The following is a 15,776-nucleotide window of genomic DNA, read 5'->3' on the forward strand; positions in this document are numbered from 1 at the left end:
ATGATATTGATTTCTGAACAAATCACAATATATAAGAAGAGAAACTAATGGTTAAAACATATTTTGTTTGACTTTTTAATAATGGTCAAAGGATGTAAGGAGTTTATTGTGAGCGTTAATGTAGACACTCCGTGGAAGCAAGTTAGGAAAACTTCTTTAAATAGTTTCCTTATAACCATGTAGTACTTGTAACAGAGTCAAAGATTATAAAACTAATGCAAGGATCTTAGAGATATACTAGAGATATCCTTTCTGTAATCTCCAATTTGAACCGTTGTCACTCAATTCATAGCTTGAAAAAAAAGCGACGTGCAGCAAGAGAGCCGAATGACAAACGGCACCTCCATATAAGGGAACATCTCCCTGTTCTGCGGCAAGATAGCTCGAAACCTGAATGCTCTAACAGCACATTTCTTCCCGGTGTGGTGCCGTGGTGGTGCTTCTAGTTCTGCAGAGTTTTAATTTGGAGACTGGAGACGATGGAAGGTGTTCACGAGGAACATCAGCAAACTCATGTATTGGGGAGGAAAGGTGGTATGCGACTGGTTCCAGTCATAATTGGTAATGGTCTTGCCTTAGAATTTGTACCTTGAAAATTATCTGATGAAAAACTTTATGGCCATGATTAGCTTGTTATGTCTTCGTAAAAATTTCTATCGTGTAATATTGGTGCCTACTTACGAAAACGCGCAGCGTTCCATCTGCGTCACCCGGAAACATTTTTTTCAAAACAAGTACTCGGCCAAAAAATTTACAATTAATCCATATTCTTGGTTAGGCGTCAAATGATGTCATCGAATAGCAGAGAGAGAGAGAACACAGAAAATAGTGTTAGGCTGAGACTAATTACTTCTTTCTATAAGCTCAGCAATTTCTTACGGAGTGTAGCAGAGACAGCGAAGTAATTTTGCTAAAAGAACTTCCCCATCTGTTTTCAGCCAATGAAGTATCTGAACGGATTGTGAGCTCATCTGTTGGCGCAAATCTTATAATCTATCTCACAACAAAGTATCACCTTGGCGCTGCAAGCAGCGCCATCATCATCTTCGTGTACATAGCGGCTGCAAATTTCTTGCCAGTGTGCGGAGCCATTGTGTCTGACGCACTGTTAGGTCGCTGCCTCATGGTTACACTGACACTTTTCTCCTGCACAATTGTAAGGGCACTGAACAATCCCTTGGCCCTTAAACAACTGAAATTCATCATTTTTCAATTTGATGTAAATTATGAAAAAAGGTATTTGATTCTTCTTTTCATGTTCCACTCAGGGGACTACACTTTTGTGCTTGACATCGGTGATTACACGCTTGACACCGCCGGATTGCATCCAACCAAACCAAGGCTGCGCATCACCTACTCCGATTCAGCTACTTGTGTTGTGCGCCTCCCTTGGTTTCATGGCGCTCGGAGCGAGTGGCGTCCGCCCCTGCTGTCTGGCATTTGCCGAGGATCAGATTGCGCACTGGGACACCACAAAGAAGGACCGTGCTCTCCGGGGTTTGTTCAACTGGTACTACGCATCCGTGGGGTTCTCGCAGATCGTGGCCGTGACTGTGCTCGTGTACTTCCAAGACAAGATGGGCTGGAAGGTTGGGTTCATGGTGTCGGCTGCCATCATGGCGTCTGTCACACTCCTGAACTTGGCGGCGTCATCACTCTACGTGAAGGTGAGGCCACAGAAGAGCATGTGGGTTGGCTTACTGAAGGTGGCTGTTGTTACTATCAAGAACCGTGACCTTGTGCTGCCAGAGGCAAATCATGGTGCTCAATTCCATTGTTTAACAGGTTCAGCACAGCTGGTTCCATCAGATAAAATGAGGTGATTGGCAACTTATCTCTGTTCCTAGTATCTTAATCATAATATTACTAATTGAGGCTTGTTTCGGTGGTTGGAAAGTACTACTTGTACTTTAGGGTACTTTCTATTCTTATTCTGACAAACAATTAATTTGAGAAAGAAAATTAGTAAAATTAAATTAATGGAGAGAAGGGTAGAGTAGTAATTAGAGGAGCTTTGACCGCACATGTCCACACCACATTCAGCCATTTCAGTTTCATGGAGAATCTTACCCTTTCCCGTTCACCTCGCACGGAAGCGCCGCCGGGAGGAGTACTGCCAAGCTGTATCTGTACAGGATGAGGAGAGGTAGAAATTGTATTTGTGCAGTATCTGTACGGATTGAGGAGGAAGTCAAATTACTAGAGTACCTTTTATTTTTAAATAATATCTAAAAATCATCTAAAAATTTATAGGTATGGTCCCATATGTTTGGTACTAGCCCCGCGTGTTTTGGTACTCGCCGGTACTTTTTTTTCTTGGTACTTCCTATTTTCTAACCGTCCGATCTAAATCGATGGACAGTCCACACTTTTTATAACCACCGTAAAGCTTGTGTTCCTATAATTCTATATATCACATTTTTTTTCCCGTGAAGTTTCTTGGTACCCGCATATAGTTTCGATTAGCATTTTTTCTCAAATGAGTTTATGCAACATCACATAGGTTCAGTTAAGGAATATGACTAGGGTTTTAACTTAATTTTATTCCAAACAAATACGATCATTCAGGTTTTTGAATAAAGCTTGCATGGTGAGGACCCGTCCAGGCAACAGCACAAACAACGACGGTCACGACAGCACGAGCTCAAGAAGCACCTGCACAGTGGAGCAAGTAGAGAACCTCAAGTCTGCTCTGAGCGTCATGCCCATGTGGTCAGCCATGGTGATGTCGTTCCTGCTGCAGAGCTCCTCGTTCGGGGTTCTGCAAGCAGCCACCATGGACCGTCGTATCGGTACCACGAGATTTCAGATACCAGCGGGCTCAATTTCTATCTTCGAGATCCTGACCTTCACGGTGTGGTCAGGCTGCTACGACTCCTACATCCTCCCGGTCCTCCGGAGGATCACTGGGCGACAGCGCGTGCTCACGCTCAAGCAACGCATGGGCATCGGCGTGTTCCTGGCCGTCGCCTCCATGGCGGTGGCATCGGCGGTGGAGACTCGTAGGAGGGAGGCCGCGGCGAGGCATGGAACCCCGCCCCTGTCTGCCCTGTGGCTGGCGCCCCAGTACGTTCTCATGGGGCTGTCGGGCGCGTTCGGCGCCATCGCGCAGATCGAGTTCTACTATGCAGTGCTCCCCAAGTCCATGGGCAGTTTCGCGCTGGCGCTGCTTTTCTTCGGAGGCGGCGTTGCGAGCATCATGTCGACCACGATCGTCAAGCTCGTGAACGTGGTCACCAGCAAGGGTGGAGGTGCGCCTTGGATTTCTGACGACCTGAACCAGGGCCGATACGACTTCTACTATGGACTGCTCGCGGTTCTTGGTGCCGTCGACCTGGTCTACCTCGTCATTTGCGCTAATGTTTTCCATGAGTCGACGCAAAACATGACACTGGAAACTGGCGCTGATGGTGAAGCCGAAGAGTTTCGAGGCTAGCTCATGCAAGTGTTTGTTTCACATGTTGGTATGTCGGGCTGCAGCTAAAAGCATTTTAGCAATATATCTTCCCTGTTGTGACCAATAGGTCAGATTCATATATATTGGAAATAAGGATCCTTGATTCCTTATAAATAACCTGGTGTTGTTAGATAAAGAAGAACCAACTTTATGGCATTCCGATCAAAGATCCAACACCAGAACACAACGGAAGCCGAGTACATTCAGTAGAGGCACCAACGCCAGATACTACACAAGTTATATACATTCTGTACGCGACTATTTCTATATGTGCCATCGATCCATATACTAAGCATGTAGCATCACACCTCAATCCTCATATGTCATCTATCTATCTATCTATCTATCTATCTATCTATCTATATATATACACACACACACACACACACACACTATTAATTAATAAGTTTAACCTTCGGGGTACAAAGAAGCCAAGCAGCAGTGAGTCAGTTGGGTATAAGCTTGAAGCGAGGCTTGGAAAACGCCGGAGTCGGATCGTAGCGCCCATAATCATTTGTCTTGACCATATCTCCTGAAGCCGTTGCTCCCTTTTCAGAAGCAGCAGTGGAATGCTCCTGGATTAGACAAAATGAATATAATTATTCTCTATTCGAAGAAGAGTCCCCTTGAGTTTGGAAGATCGTTCTCAAACTTAATAATAATGGATTCGTAGATCAATATAAGCTATCAGGAAATTCCATGACAGAACTCTGCTATTCTCCAGTCTACGACATACCTTATGATCCTTTTCATCCGCCAACTTCCTTCCTCCTGCAAAAGCAAATTATAGAAGACTATAATGAATCAAATCATTCACTTTTGCATGCCTGAAAAAAATGTTACATACTTCCGATAGTACATGTTGATTATATTTTGAATTTAAAGGAAAATAAGAAATGTATAGGAAATAAAGATAACAATCGATTGAACAGGGAAATCAACCTGCGGTGCATACCGATCGAAAGCGCAGGCAAAACAATAAGCAGAAGAACAAGTACCAAAACCCTGTTTGCTTTCTTGGAACTCATCTTGTTCCTTGTCCCCCTCTAATCCTTCTGGTCCTTGAGCACTGCATCAGAACAGTGTATATCCAGATTTATATAGCTCAGCTGTGCCCCACTGTCCAATCATAGGATTATTGGTGCGCCCGAATTGTCCATATAATAACAGAAAGCAAAAGGTAAGGTGGAGATAATGCTGAGCACTTTGCCTTCATGGTTTCTGAGTGTGCAGTCAGTTGCTAGTGCGGTGCTAACATGCTAACTCCCTCGAGGCCTCCAGAAAAGCAAAAGGAACAATGCGTTAGTGGAGCGCCTGATTGCTCCGTTTCTTTAAGCTGGTGTATCCCTTCTCTACCGCTGGAGGAAGGGACATGGAGGAGGCTACTTAAGGCTATATACGCAAGCACCGTGGAAAAGGGTGTGCCAAAAAATGCACTGTGGTTTCCGAGTCATTGAGCAGGATCAGTTATTAATCACACTTCATTGCGTTCTCGTGTCAAAAGGCTGGACCGAGTCTCATGCACTAGCCAGGCCCCATTGGGAACAGAGAACTGCGTTTTTCATGTGAAATTGAAATGATTTCTATGAAATTTCTCCAGCGTTCCAAACAGGCCCCTAGTTTGTGCCTAATAAAGATGGAATCAGATCGAACACGCATGAAATCAGATTCAGATAGCATCTTTTACCATATTTTAATTCGAATTCGGATACGAAATCACTGCTATAGAAACGATTTTCAGCAACGGAACCATTTTTAGGCAGAGCCGGCTCAATCAGCAGCAGCCTCTATAATGGACGGCAAAACAAGCCACCTCTGAAGATGCATTTATAAAGGTGGCTTCAAAGCCAGCCACCTCTACAAATAAATCTTCATACGCGGCTAGTATTCTCGGCTGTCTTTGAAAACGCACCATTTTCATAGGTGGTTGGTAATAACGACCGTCTAAAGATACATTTGTAGAGACGACTGTATAATGCTCTACGGTATAAGTAGCAGCTCCCCTTCTTCCTCGTCGAGAACAATATTGCAATCCGAAGAGGAAGGAAGGTGGGCCTCAGGCTACCTCCCAAAAATTGTAAATCTAAGGGCATAAGGTTTTGCTTTTGATTTCTTTGGTGGAGGAGACGCGGAAGGGAATGCGAGCGTGCGCTCCCTTCTATTACGTGGGTGGGGATAGCGCTTTCATTCCGTTCTATTACGCGGACGAGCTGAGATAGGATGGTTCCTGTAGGTGGAATGGATGGTTGGGAGCTGCGTCCGGATGCGTCCTGGGACTGGATGTCTGGACGCTAGCTGCGTCGTAAAATAAATTATATATTTAGAATTTTGTAGAAGGGATAGATATGCATCATTATAGAAAGGTTTTGTTCGAGATGAGATAAAGAAAATAGTTTAGAGACGACAAAAAATTTCGAAGGGTTTTTCTTTTGAAGTTTGTCAATCAAAATTAGCTAACTTAAGTCATGAGTATAAATGAAATTTGTTTTTCCTTTTTTTAAGAAAATTAATGCAAGACATAATCGAATTTCTATCTATTTGCATTGTAGATAGAAATTCGAATCATTTTCTCGAGCCATACGAAGAGAAAACCTCCTATACGTTTCTAGGGGTTGTTTGTCTACCTCTATCCCAATAAGCTATCTATCGAATCGATGTAATTGATGTTCGGAAGAGGAGGAAGAGATCTAAAAAAACAACCAATATCTTTGCTAGTCTATGCTAAAATCAAAACAGCATAAAAATGAGATATTTCCAATTAAAGACAGGATACCGAAAATACGGACAGGATACAACCTCAACCGTTTTCGGTCCTGCACCTGATGAATCACGTCCTGGTTACCGTACGTTTCCGGGAAAACTTTTCCGGAAAAACAAAAAGTCAGGATGAGCGTGACTGTACGGCCGTCTGTTTTCATCCCTAGAGGATGTTTTGATGCCTAGCTACATCCTAGTGGAACATCCCAGAAGGCTACATAGACTCGCTCGTCCCAGATATGAACAAATACAGACGGTTAAAACTGTTTTCGGTCCCGCAACCGTATTTTTCGTTTCAGGGAAAACAAAAATAGAGATGAGCTCGACTGTACGCGATCACCTCTCAGGCTGCTAACACAAACTTTTGGTGGAACAAGACAAACTCCAGAGCATCCTAAACTCCCATATATTTTAAATGCTTCACATGAATCCATATGTTATATATATTATTGTGTTTAAATTTATATAAATTATTTGATACCATTACTGCATTATCTACCTTATCAACTTTATACGATCGTAAAATCCCAAAACTAGCATGTGTAAAGCAGACTTGCCAAATATAAGCTCAATGTCACATCACGCCACAACGGGGAGATCATAGTCACTGTCATACAAACGAGTCTCATGTATCTCATAGTTCACATGCAACTATTACATCTACGGCAAAAATTTAATTCATATTGCTGCTAACTCTTTTCAGCTCAAGACAAGTACAAAAGGACAGGGACACAGATTCTGAGACTTCGCCAGAGCTAAATTCACAGATAAACAGGGTAGATGGATATATTATTAAAAACATTCTTCACCCAAAACCTCGCTTCTCCTGCTTCCCATTTGGATGCTCAGCGGTTGGCCTTTGCGACACGCTCAATCTCGTCCTTCTTCTTGATGGCGTAGCTGCGAGGCAAAAAAAAAGAGAAAAAGTGCCATGTCATGTTTAACAAAGCATTAAATAGTGTACGACATAAAATTAGGACCAATTCAACAACCATGGCAAGCTGGGGCAACAAAGAACACAGGAAAGATGGGGATTAGGAATTCTGTGCTTCTGTGCTAGTGGCAGCAATACGGCCAGGTAATAGAGCACACAAGGTTTGGTGAAAGAACCATGGGATTCATTCAAATAAATCAAGGGAGAGGTGAAAAGACTTGTGGTTACCTCATTAATACTTGTGAAAATGGAATGCATGCTACAGTAGCATTTACAGGTTATGTCACACTGAAGGATACCGATATAAGATGAGAATAAATCATACTCCCTCCATCACAAAATGCTTACGTTGTATGATTTTAGGACAAATTAGTTATCAATGCAAAGTTACCCATGTACCCCTATTTAATTAATTGAAGGTGATCCACGCTAATTTAAAGGCATGCAAAGCCTAGGGGTGAAAGTGAACGGGACAAATCCCATACCAACCATTTTTGTTCTTTATATTATGATACCGTTTTCGAATTTATCCAAACATAAAAAAAATTCATTTTCAATTGGTTTCACAACCATTTTTTGTGCTCATTTATTACCAAAATGTAGAAAAAATCCTGTACCAGCCGTTTTCTTTTTCTATATTGTAATACTGTTTTTACTGTTTCCGACCGTTTTCACCCCTATGCAAGCCGACCGTTTTCACCTCTATGCACGCTGCAGTCTTAGGCTGATATGGGCCCAACCTAGGTTTTCTGGAACAAATATTGAATCTTAATAAAGTATCAGATTTTCTGGGACAGGGAGGACCTGTTAGAAGAACCTTTAGCTGCATTGATAAGCTCATCGGCAAGGCACTCTGCAATGGTCTTGATGTTCCTGAAAGCACTTTCCCTAGCACCGGTGGTAAGAAGGTAGATTGCCTGGTTCACACGCCTCAAAGGAGATATATCAACTGCCTGCCTTCTAACAACACCAGCAGATCCAATACGAGTTGCATCTTCCCTTGGACCACTAAATTAGACAAAAATATTACCCCATTAGAGAGAACAAAAGCCAAAAATACAGATGCTAAGCTGCATAATAGCAAACAAAAGTATCAGCAAGGTATCCATTCGTTGCCAATTGGGCAGATTCGGTCATTGGGTGACAAGATAAGTGCAACATGTGTTGTTGGCAAAATGACAGGAGAATCATAGGCATTCATTCAGTCTCATTAGATAATGCCATAAAACTAATGAAAGTCTATGCATGTAGAGATACTTTAAGCAAAATGATAGAAGGATGACAAGGCAGTTAGTCTCATAGACAATGCCATAAAACCAATGAAGTGTATGCAAGTGGACACATTAGTTTTCCTTTCCCAAAAGATCATTAATCATCCAATTGCATACATGCCATGATCCTGATTTGTGTCACATAATAATATGATCAGAAATTACAACAATATACATAACCTATGGCAGAGAACATTTCAGGTGCTCGCATGCTCCAGTTAAAAAGGCATGGAAATGTGTGCAAAAGTTTCCACCAACAATATGATGCAAAGATTTGAGATGGCAACAAAAATATGTGCAATAAGAAAAAAGTGAAATCAGCACTTGAATAGTTGGGGGTTGTACTGTTCATGTCTGATCCGCAACCCACAACTATTCCAGTGCTGATAGACCTTCATCTTCTATATCCAATATCCATTCATATTTTTGGTCAAAATTTTCTTGCATATTTTGATGCCTTTTCTCAATATAAGAGAACAGGACTTCAAGGTGCAGTGGCACTGGAGACATTCTCCCCAACAGTAATATGGAGAAGTAACGTGATTGATAAAAACATTAAACTCCTAAGATTAAACAAGAGCAATAAATAAAACCATGTTGCCGGGAAATACGAATAGCTGATATTAAAGAGAACACTCTATTTAGAATAGTTACCTGTTTATGATGGCATCAACAATAATTTGGATAGGGTTTGCATCAGTTAGCAGGTGAATAATCTCCATAGCATGCTTCACAATGCGAACAGCCATGACCTTCTTGCCATTGTTGCGACCGTGCATCATCAGAGAGTTTGTCAGCCTCTCAACAATTGGGCACTGAGCCTTGCGGAACCTCTTAGCCGAATACCTTCCAGCAGTGTGGGGAAGATAAATGGCATGCTTTGTAGGGTTGACGGCAAGGTAATCAGCCAGTGAAATATCATTGACCTGCACAAAAATATTCAAAAAGAATAGTTTAAAAATCATAAACCAAATGCACCACATCTAGTAGGTAGCAAGGGCAGCTTAAACTAAAAAGTTTAATGGGAACAAGCGCTAGTAAAGAAACAGTGTAGCATTTCAACCATACTAGATTCACTGGAAACCAGAAATAAATACCCAATAACATATTTGAAACCTTCAGCACAAACTAGTTGGTAAGAATAGTTGCAATGATTGAAGACAATGTAGCAGGATACAAGGACAACAACCTTCAGTATAATTTTTAACTCCTATGTATTTCAAAAGTATAGCAACAGTTAGTAACTAAGTATACAGTAATAATAAAACAGCTTTATCTATATTTTCTAGACCAAAGTATAGCAACAGTTAGTAACTAGGTATACAGTAATAATAAGATAGCTTTATCTATATTTTCTAGACCATTGAAACTAAGTACAATGGTGATATACTCAAGATAGACCAATACACCCAGATTAATAAATAATACCCTGGTCAAAAAACGTGTTTAAGAAAATATTTGGTCAAACCTTAATAAAAACTACAAACATCAATAACTTTTAAATCTTATAGTTTGGAGATATAATAAGTGTAATAATGTGTAAATTTATATTGGAGAACACTTGTAAAATCTCAATCTAAAAAAATTTAAAGTTTTAAGAATACATCCTACTCCCTCCATCTCACAAAGAATGTAATTCTCATCTTGAGATGACAATCGAGTGAACTGAAATCATGCATGTACCCCTATTCTTTTTATTCTCCTCATGTGTTGATTGGAACAAGGCAACTGATTCCATATACAAACTTTATACTTCATTGCCATCATACATTATGACACTTCTTTTTAGGGCCTCATAAGCTAGTCCTAAGTTAGATTTGCATTCTTTTTGGGACAATATTTGATGCTAGAATTGCAGATGGAGTATAAGATATTAGCAGTCAGATATGTACATCACTGACCGTGCAAAGTAAAATGTGATCAGAGATAGGAATTATAGTCCAGTGTCCACAAACCTATTTTTTTCCCTGAGTTATTCTTAAGCCTAACAAAGAAAATCACCATATATAAAAACACAAATACAATCAATCATCTAAACATCAAGCCTTCTTCACCAATAATACCAGTATATCCACTATTTAATCATCAAATCGTATTATCAATTACAGCCAATACGTAACATCTAACCCACCAGAACTAACGAACCAGCTCACTTGGCACCGCAATACTTAATCTGCATCGCCTCAGCATATAAGCTAAAACGATGAGACGAGGATGGGGGAGGGGGGAAGGTATGGAGAAGATGGCGTACCTTGACGTCCTCGAAGTATCAGCGGCCGAACAGCCTAAGAAAATCACTTCTAACCCACCAGATCTAACAAACTAGCTCGCTTGGCACCGCAATACTCAAAAGCCAAATCGCCGCAGCATGAGAGATAAAACGATGAGACGAGGGTGGGTGAGGGAGAAAGTGGAGGGATGGAAATGATGGGGTACCTGTACGTCCTCGAAGGACCAGCGACCGAAGAGCTTGACCTCCTGCGTCGGAGCCTCAACTTCCGCCATGAGTGCAGTGAGAAGAAAAGCGGAGGAGGGCGCGCGAGAACGAAGATAGGAAACGCGCGTGACGGCGGTGGGGAGTAAACCCTAACAGGAGCACGACGCTTATATAAATAAGAATTCGTGAGGAGCTTTGAGATTCGGGAAAATGCTGACGTTCAACGTTATCACCTGAAGTGGAAAACTGTGTTGGTTTTCTCGTGAAGAGAGCAACTCCAGTAGACCCCACTTATACGAGGGGTTACATAAAAAAAAACATACTTTAGCGTAGCCCTTACTTGTCCTAATTCTCTCCATTTTTCTCCTTGAACTCATATTCTTTGTAATACACGTAGCAAACCACAGTACCTCCCTTATTAAGCTTCTTCACTCCCTTGATGGTGTTATCTTGATAAGGTTAGGCTTGCTCCGTCCTACCTTTCACTTAAATCAAGTTCTTGGTGAGGCAAGTCACTTCTTGCTTAAGTTGCTCATTCCCCATTGTGACTTGTGTACATGTATCTACAATTACAGTCTTAAAACAACTTGGTCGTAAAGGGGTGAGTCCAATTTAAATAAACTATCGTAAGAAGTAGAGGCATCCTTTCTAGGCATGTCTAAGATTGAGCTTTTCATTTTACATGCCTCGATGGGGTTGTACTGATGGCTTCAAGATTAGTAACATTATTAGTTAGCTCATCACAATGTTTGCTAAGGAATTTTTATTTTAGTAAGCAAACTTCTATAAGTTTCTTGTGAACTAGCTAACTTAGCTTTTAATTTATCATTTTTTCTTCATTAGTTGCGCATCGATTATTGTGCTTTCTTTGTGTTTGTACTAGTTTCAAGTTGCTTAATTTTAGTACATAGCTCCACATTAAGATTGGTAAAAGCTTCATATTGTTCAAGCAACATATTATAAGCTTGTTGTGAGCTATCTACATTTGCTTTTAAATCTTTTTATTTTCTTTTGTTGGCTACCGCAAAGCTTAGCAAATTCAATATTATTTTGCACAATTTTATCATAAGAAGGTAGCTCATCATCACCATCACTATCACTAGAGCTAGAACTTTCGTTACCTCATGCCGTAAGGCACATGCGTGAAGACTGAAGAGTGTGATGATGAGTGCTTGTGGTCACACCTCTTATTTTGGGCTTCATCTCCACTCGATGAATCATGCCAAGTCTTGATTGTTGTGAGAGCTTGGCCTTTAGCATTTCTTGCCTTCTTCTTTGCCTTGGGTGTGGGCTTGTTTGGACAATCTTTCATAAAGTGCGCCTTCTTGCCGTATTCATAGCAACCTTTCTTTGTTTGTTCTTTTCTTTGGTTGGTGAAAAGGCAATCTTCAATTTGGATGGGCACATCCTTGAGGACATCAATGTGCTTTGTTCTTCTTGTTGAACTAGGTTGTTGGTGAGCTTGATAGCACTCTTATTGTCACATAACAACGGCATTTGTTTGAACTTGATTCCAAAATCATTCAAAGTGGCCTTCATCCAAAGAATTTATGCACAACAACTACCGGCGGATATGTATTTGGCTTTGGCGGTTGAAAGTGCCATACTATTTTGTTTCTTTTATGACCAAGATACAAGTGACATTCCCAACAATTAACATGTGCTCGATGTGCTCTTTCTCTCTACCTTGCATCCCGCATAATCTAAGTTGGAATAACCAACTAGCTCAAACTTAGCTCCTTTGGGATACCACAAACCAACATTTTGTGTATGCATTAAGTACCTCAATATTCTCTTTAATGCCTTCAAATGACTTTCTCTTGGTGAGGCTTGAAATCTTGCACACATGCATACACTAAACATGACATCCGGTCTTGATGCAATCACATAGAGTAGGCTTCCAATCATAGACCGATATAACTTGTGATCCACCATGTTGCTACTTGCATCATTCACTACTACACTCGCACCTTTCACAGCCGCGTCGTAACCCACATTGCAGTCCAATTTTGGTCTCGCCAGTAAGCTGTCGGCAGTGATACTCATAGCCATCACCATCGGTATCGGAGACCGACTGGGGTGTACACTATACCGCCGTATTGACTTATCATCCGTTCATGATAAGGTCCTTACTTCCGTCGCATTGGAGCATGACCCGCGTGTGTGGGTATGCACTAACACCACCGCATAGCTTATGATCCGTCCATGATCAGATCCTTATTTTGTCGCATTGGAGCGTGACCCGCCTGTGTTGAGGCGAACATCACCGTCGCTTCAATGTTTGAACCGTCTGGTCATAGGGCATAGTCACTGTCGCGTTGCAGTATGATCCGCCCGTGATGATCCTTTAGTCAGTGTCGGGTTACTAAACGATTCGGCAATGATGCACTATTGACCCCTGCCGCATCAAATGAATAGCGGTGGTGATGGCCGTCTGCTTCACCAAAGGCGAGTGGTACGGCGGTGATGACAAAACAACCAACGGCCCTTACATCTGACGGTGACAGAATTGCATCCGGTTTTCACAAAGTATTTACTAAATTCAGCTAGACCTTAATAACTTACTGAACACACACCATACAAATATAATCATTACACATTATTCATCATGTCCACAACGAAGAGTACTTGTTATAATAACAATGATCGACACCTAACATAACAACTATGTCAACTAATGAATTAACACAAGTGGTACATAGATAGCATAATAAAGGTTCTGCTCCCTACAGACTTACATAACTAAAACGAGGTAGATATGCTCCGCTCCTTCAAATTGACACTCCTTGATCAGCTTGGCAGCCAATGCAGCATGGAACCCCTCTTCTTCCTCCTATAGCCATTGTAGAAAAATCGTTCAAAAGCACAGAGACTCTAAAACCTACACACTGCAAAGCAGCAAAATTAATAATATTTAACATACCATTGGTTTAGTTAGCAACCCAAAATTGGACTATATATAGACTCAAAACAACTATGCACCTGAACAAAGACATGTCCTAACAACAAAATACAGCATATTGAAAGCCCTAGTTTGGTTTTGGATAGTTGATGAAACCTAGCACTAACCTTTGTCATGAGTTGTGATATGAGCTAGGTTAGTGGAATCCAAGTGTTAGAGCAAGATGAGGTCCATGGTGATGAAGGTGGACATGAAATGATGATGATCAAGCTCAACTTGAAAAAGAAGAAAGAGAAAAATAAAAACCAAGAAGATCAAGGCAAAGGTATATGATAGGTTTTGTTTTGGCACTTAAGACACCATAAAGGGTGTATGTGCACTTAGGATCGATAGCCGTACTATAAAGAGAAGAAATCTTTGGCTAAACGGTTTATCAAGTGCCACTAGATGACATGATTCTTGCATATGTGTCGAGGACCTAATACCGGGGTACCCAATAAGGTGAAACTAATAACCATCGAATGTTGACACTTCCGGTCAGACAAGAGCACTATTGCGCTTCTTGCCCGAATGACGGAAGGCTAGACTCCGTCTCGCCCGACCCTCGAGGGCTAGATTCCACCTCGCCTGACCCCCGAGGGCTAGGCTCCGCCTCGCCTGACCCCTGAGGGCTAGGCTCCGCCTCGCCCAATATCCGAGGGCGGGCTCCGCCTCGCCCAACGTCCGAGGGTTAGGCCCCGCCTCACCTGATGGCTAAGGGCGGGCTCCGCCTCGCTCGATGCCTGAGGGTGGGCTCGACCTCGCCCGACGACTGAGGGCTAGCTCCGTCTCGCCCCACGACCGCACCCTGATCCTTCATAAAGACGAGCACAGGGTACAACAGACCGTTCGAGTCAACCATGATATTGAGGGCCATGCCTGTACGCCTGTAGGAAGGTACCATCAGAATACGATGGGACAGACGCTTTAAGCCCTTTCAATCATAACAGTGCCCGAATAGTGTTGTGGGCGCCGACTTTTGTCCCACAGTGTAGTAGGCGCCGCCTTCAGCCCTCGGGCGCGGATACTAACACAGGCATACGACAGCCACTACAGTCTAAGATAGAACTCACATCATCTATAGTGACAGACATATGATCACTTCCCCGATGACTCCCCGAGGGGTCACAGCTCGGCTCTCCGGCACACCGCATCGTCCACCGACGTAGGATGGGACGCAACCATTTGCTAAATGGGACTAGGGCATGGCCTACGAGGGTCAGCGAACATGCCACCTCTGACATGGTCTGCCATGTTAAAGCAGGGCAGGCACAGGGAAAAAGGAAGACTCAGCTCCCTCGAAGGACCTGCTATACCTTTGGTATTTTCTTCTTTCTCCCATCTGTAACCCCTACTCCCCCCTTGGTCTATAAAAGAGAGGGCAGGGCCCCCACTAAGGGGACCGACTTTTGACGGATCAGTTCAACACACAACACATCACGCATATAGCCAAGCAGCGACCGAGCTCTTGGCGTCCTTTCGACCATTCCATCAGAGACATGGGACCTCTCCCTCTCTCGACCATTTATACCCCCTACTACAAACCTTTTTTGGTACTGATAACACGAGCAGCGGTAGAGTGGACGTAGGGACATTCGGCCCGAACCAGTATAAACCTTGTGTCCTTTAGTGCACCACCCGGGCCTAACGCGCAACAATTATAAATTTACTAGCCAGTGTTTGTTCGAAACACTGACAGTTGGCGCGCCAGGTAGGGGCCTTTGCGCATTCCAAATCAGGCCTCGGATGGCTAACCACGCAATCAGCTGGGTCTCGGGCTCACACGTGCATTTCGGTGACCTGGACTTCATCGTCACGATGGGAGGAGAGTTGGCGTTAGCCCATCTCACCATCCAGTCTCTCCCCTCCATCGGCTCCGGCTACAGGTGGCTTGATAGCCCGCCCGGTGCCTCCCTCGGACCCTAGCCGTCCAGGGAGGACCCGTGTTGCCTCACCCTCTCTCCAGAACACTCCTGACA

The 15,776-nt window shown here is 42.7% G+C and overlaps 3 protein-coding genes across 4 annotated transcripts; 1 reads left to right on the top strand and 2 right to left on the bottom strand.

Annotated features, from left to right (window-relative positions):
* Window positions 1-479: 479 nt before the first annotated feature.
* On the top strand, window positions 480-3,714 carry LOC136484964 (protein NRT1/ PTR FAMILY 1.1-like). The gene is made up of 5 exons (XM_066481920.1): window positions 480-561; window positions 939-1,156; window positions 1,269-1,819; window positions 2,569-3,464; window positions 3,589-3,714. The coding sequence occupies exons 1-4, from the start codon at window positions 480-482 to the stop codon at window positions 3,434-3,436; spliced, it is 1,719 nt and encodes a 572-aa protein (XP_066338017.1). The 3' UTR covers window positions 3,437-3,464; window positions 3,589-3,714.
* Window positions 3,605-4,566, bottom strand: LOC136484965 (uncharacterized). 2 transcript variants are annotated; one of them, XR_010766283.1, is made up of 4 exons: window positions 4,413-4,566; window positions 4,194-4,228; window positions 3,841-4,032; window positions 3,605-3,808 (listed from the first exon to the last, which is right to left on the bottom strand). XR_010766283.1 is itself a non-coding variant. In XM_066481921.1 (3 exons), exons 1-3 carry the CDS (start codon window positions 4,483-4,485, stop codon window positions 3,904-3,906), a joined length of 237 nt encoding a protein of 78 aa, XP_066338018.1. In that variant the 5' UTR covers window positions 4,486-4,564; the 3' UTR covers window positions 3,605-3,903. The 2 variants fall into 2 exon arrangements, 1 of the variants encoding a protein (XP_066338018.1); XM_066481921.1 differs by having other exon boundaries at window positions 3,605-4,032; window positions 4,413-4,564.
* A 2,189-nt stretch (window positions 4,567-6,755) lies between these two features.
* Window positions 6,756-11,011, bottom strand: LOC136484966 (small ribosomal subunit protein uS7). The gene is made up of 4 exons (XM_066481922.1): window positions 10,856-11,011; window positions 9,074-9,345; window positions 7,953-8,156; window positions 6,756-7,114 (listed from the first exon to the last, which is right to left on the bottom strand). The coding sequence occupies exons 1-4, from the start codon at window positions 10,922-10,924 to the stop codon at window positions 7,060-7,062; spliced, it is 600 nt and encodes a 199-aa protein (XP_066338019.1). The 5' UTR covers window positions 10,925-11,011; the 3' UTR covers window positions 6,756-7,059.
* Between the last annotated feature and the right edge of the window lie 4,765 nt (window positions 11,012-15,776).

This window comes from Miscanthus floridulus, chromosome 10, assembly GCF_019320115.1.
Source record: "Miscanthus floridulus cultivar M001 chromosome 10, ASM1932011v1, whole genome shotgun sequence".
In the NCBI taxonomy this organism is placed as follows: domain Eukaryota; kingdom Viridiplantae; phylum Streptophyta; class Magnoliopsida; order Poales; family Poaceae; genus Miscanthus; species Miscanthus floridulus.

Coding starts and splice junctions, on each gene's coding strand:
- LOC136484964 (XM_066481920.1), top strand. CDS start 480: ATGGAAGGTGTTCACGAGGAACATCAGCAAACTCATGTATTGGGGAGG. Junction 562..938: donor ACTGGTTCCAGTCATAATTG/GTAATGGTCTTG, acceptor ATCTGTTTTCAG/CCAATGAAGTATCTGAACGG. Junction 1,820..2,568: donor GTTCCATCAGATAAAATGAG/GTGATTGGCAAC, acceptor ACGATCATTCAG/GTTTTTGAATAAAGCTTGCA.
- LOC136484965 (XM_066481921.1), bottom strand. CDS start 4,485: ATGAGTTCCAAGAAAGCAAACAGGGTTTTGGTACTTGTTCTTCTGCTT. Junction 4,229..4,412: donor TTTGCCTGCGCTTTCGATCG/GTATGCACCGCA, acceptor TTGCTTTTGCAG/GAGGAAGGAAGTTGGCGGAT. Junction 4,033..4,193: donor CGGATGAAAAGGATCATAAG/GTATGTCGTAGA, acceptor TGTCTAATCCAG/GAGCATTCCACTGCTGCTTC.
- LOC136484966 (XM_066481922.1), bottom strand. CDS start 10,924: ATGGCGGAAGTTGAGGCTCCGACGCAGGAGGTCAAGCTCTTCGGTCGC. Junction 9,346..10,855: donor GGTCCTTCGAGGACGTACAG/GTACCCCATCAT, acceptor ATTTTTGTGCAG/GTCAATGATATTTCACTGGC. Junction 8,157..9,073: donor GTTGATGCCATCATAAACAG/GTAACTATTCTA, acceptor TGTCTAATTTAG/TGGTCCAAGGGAAGATGCAA.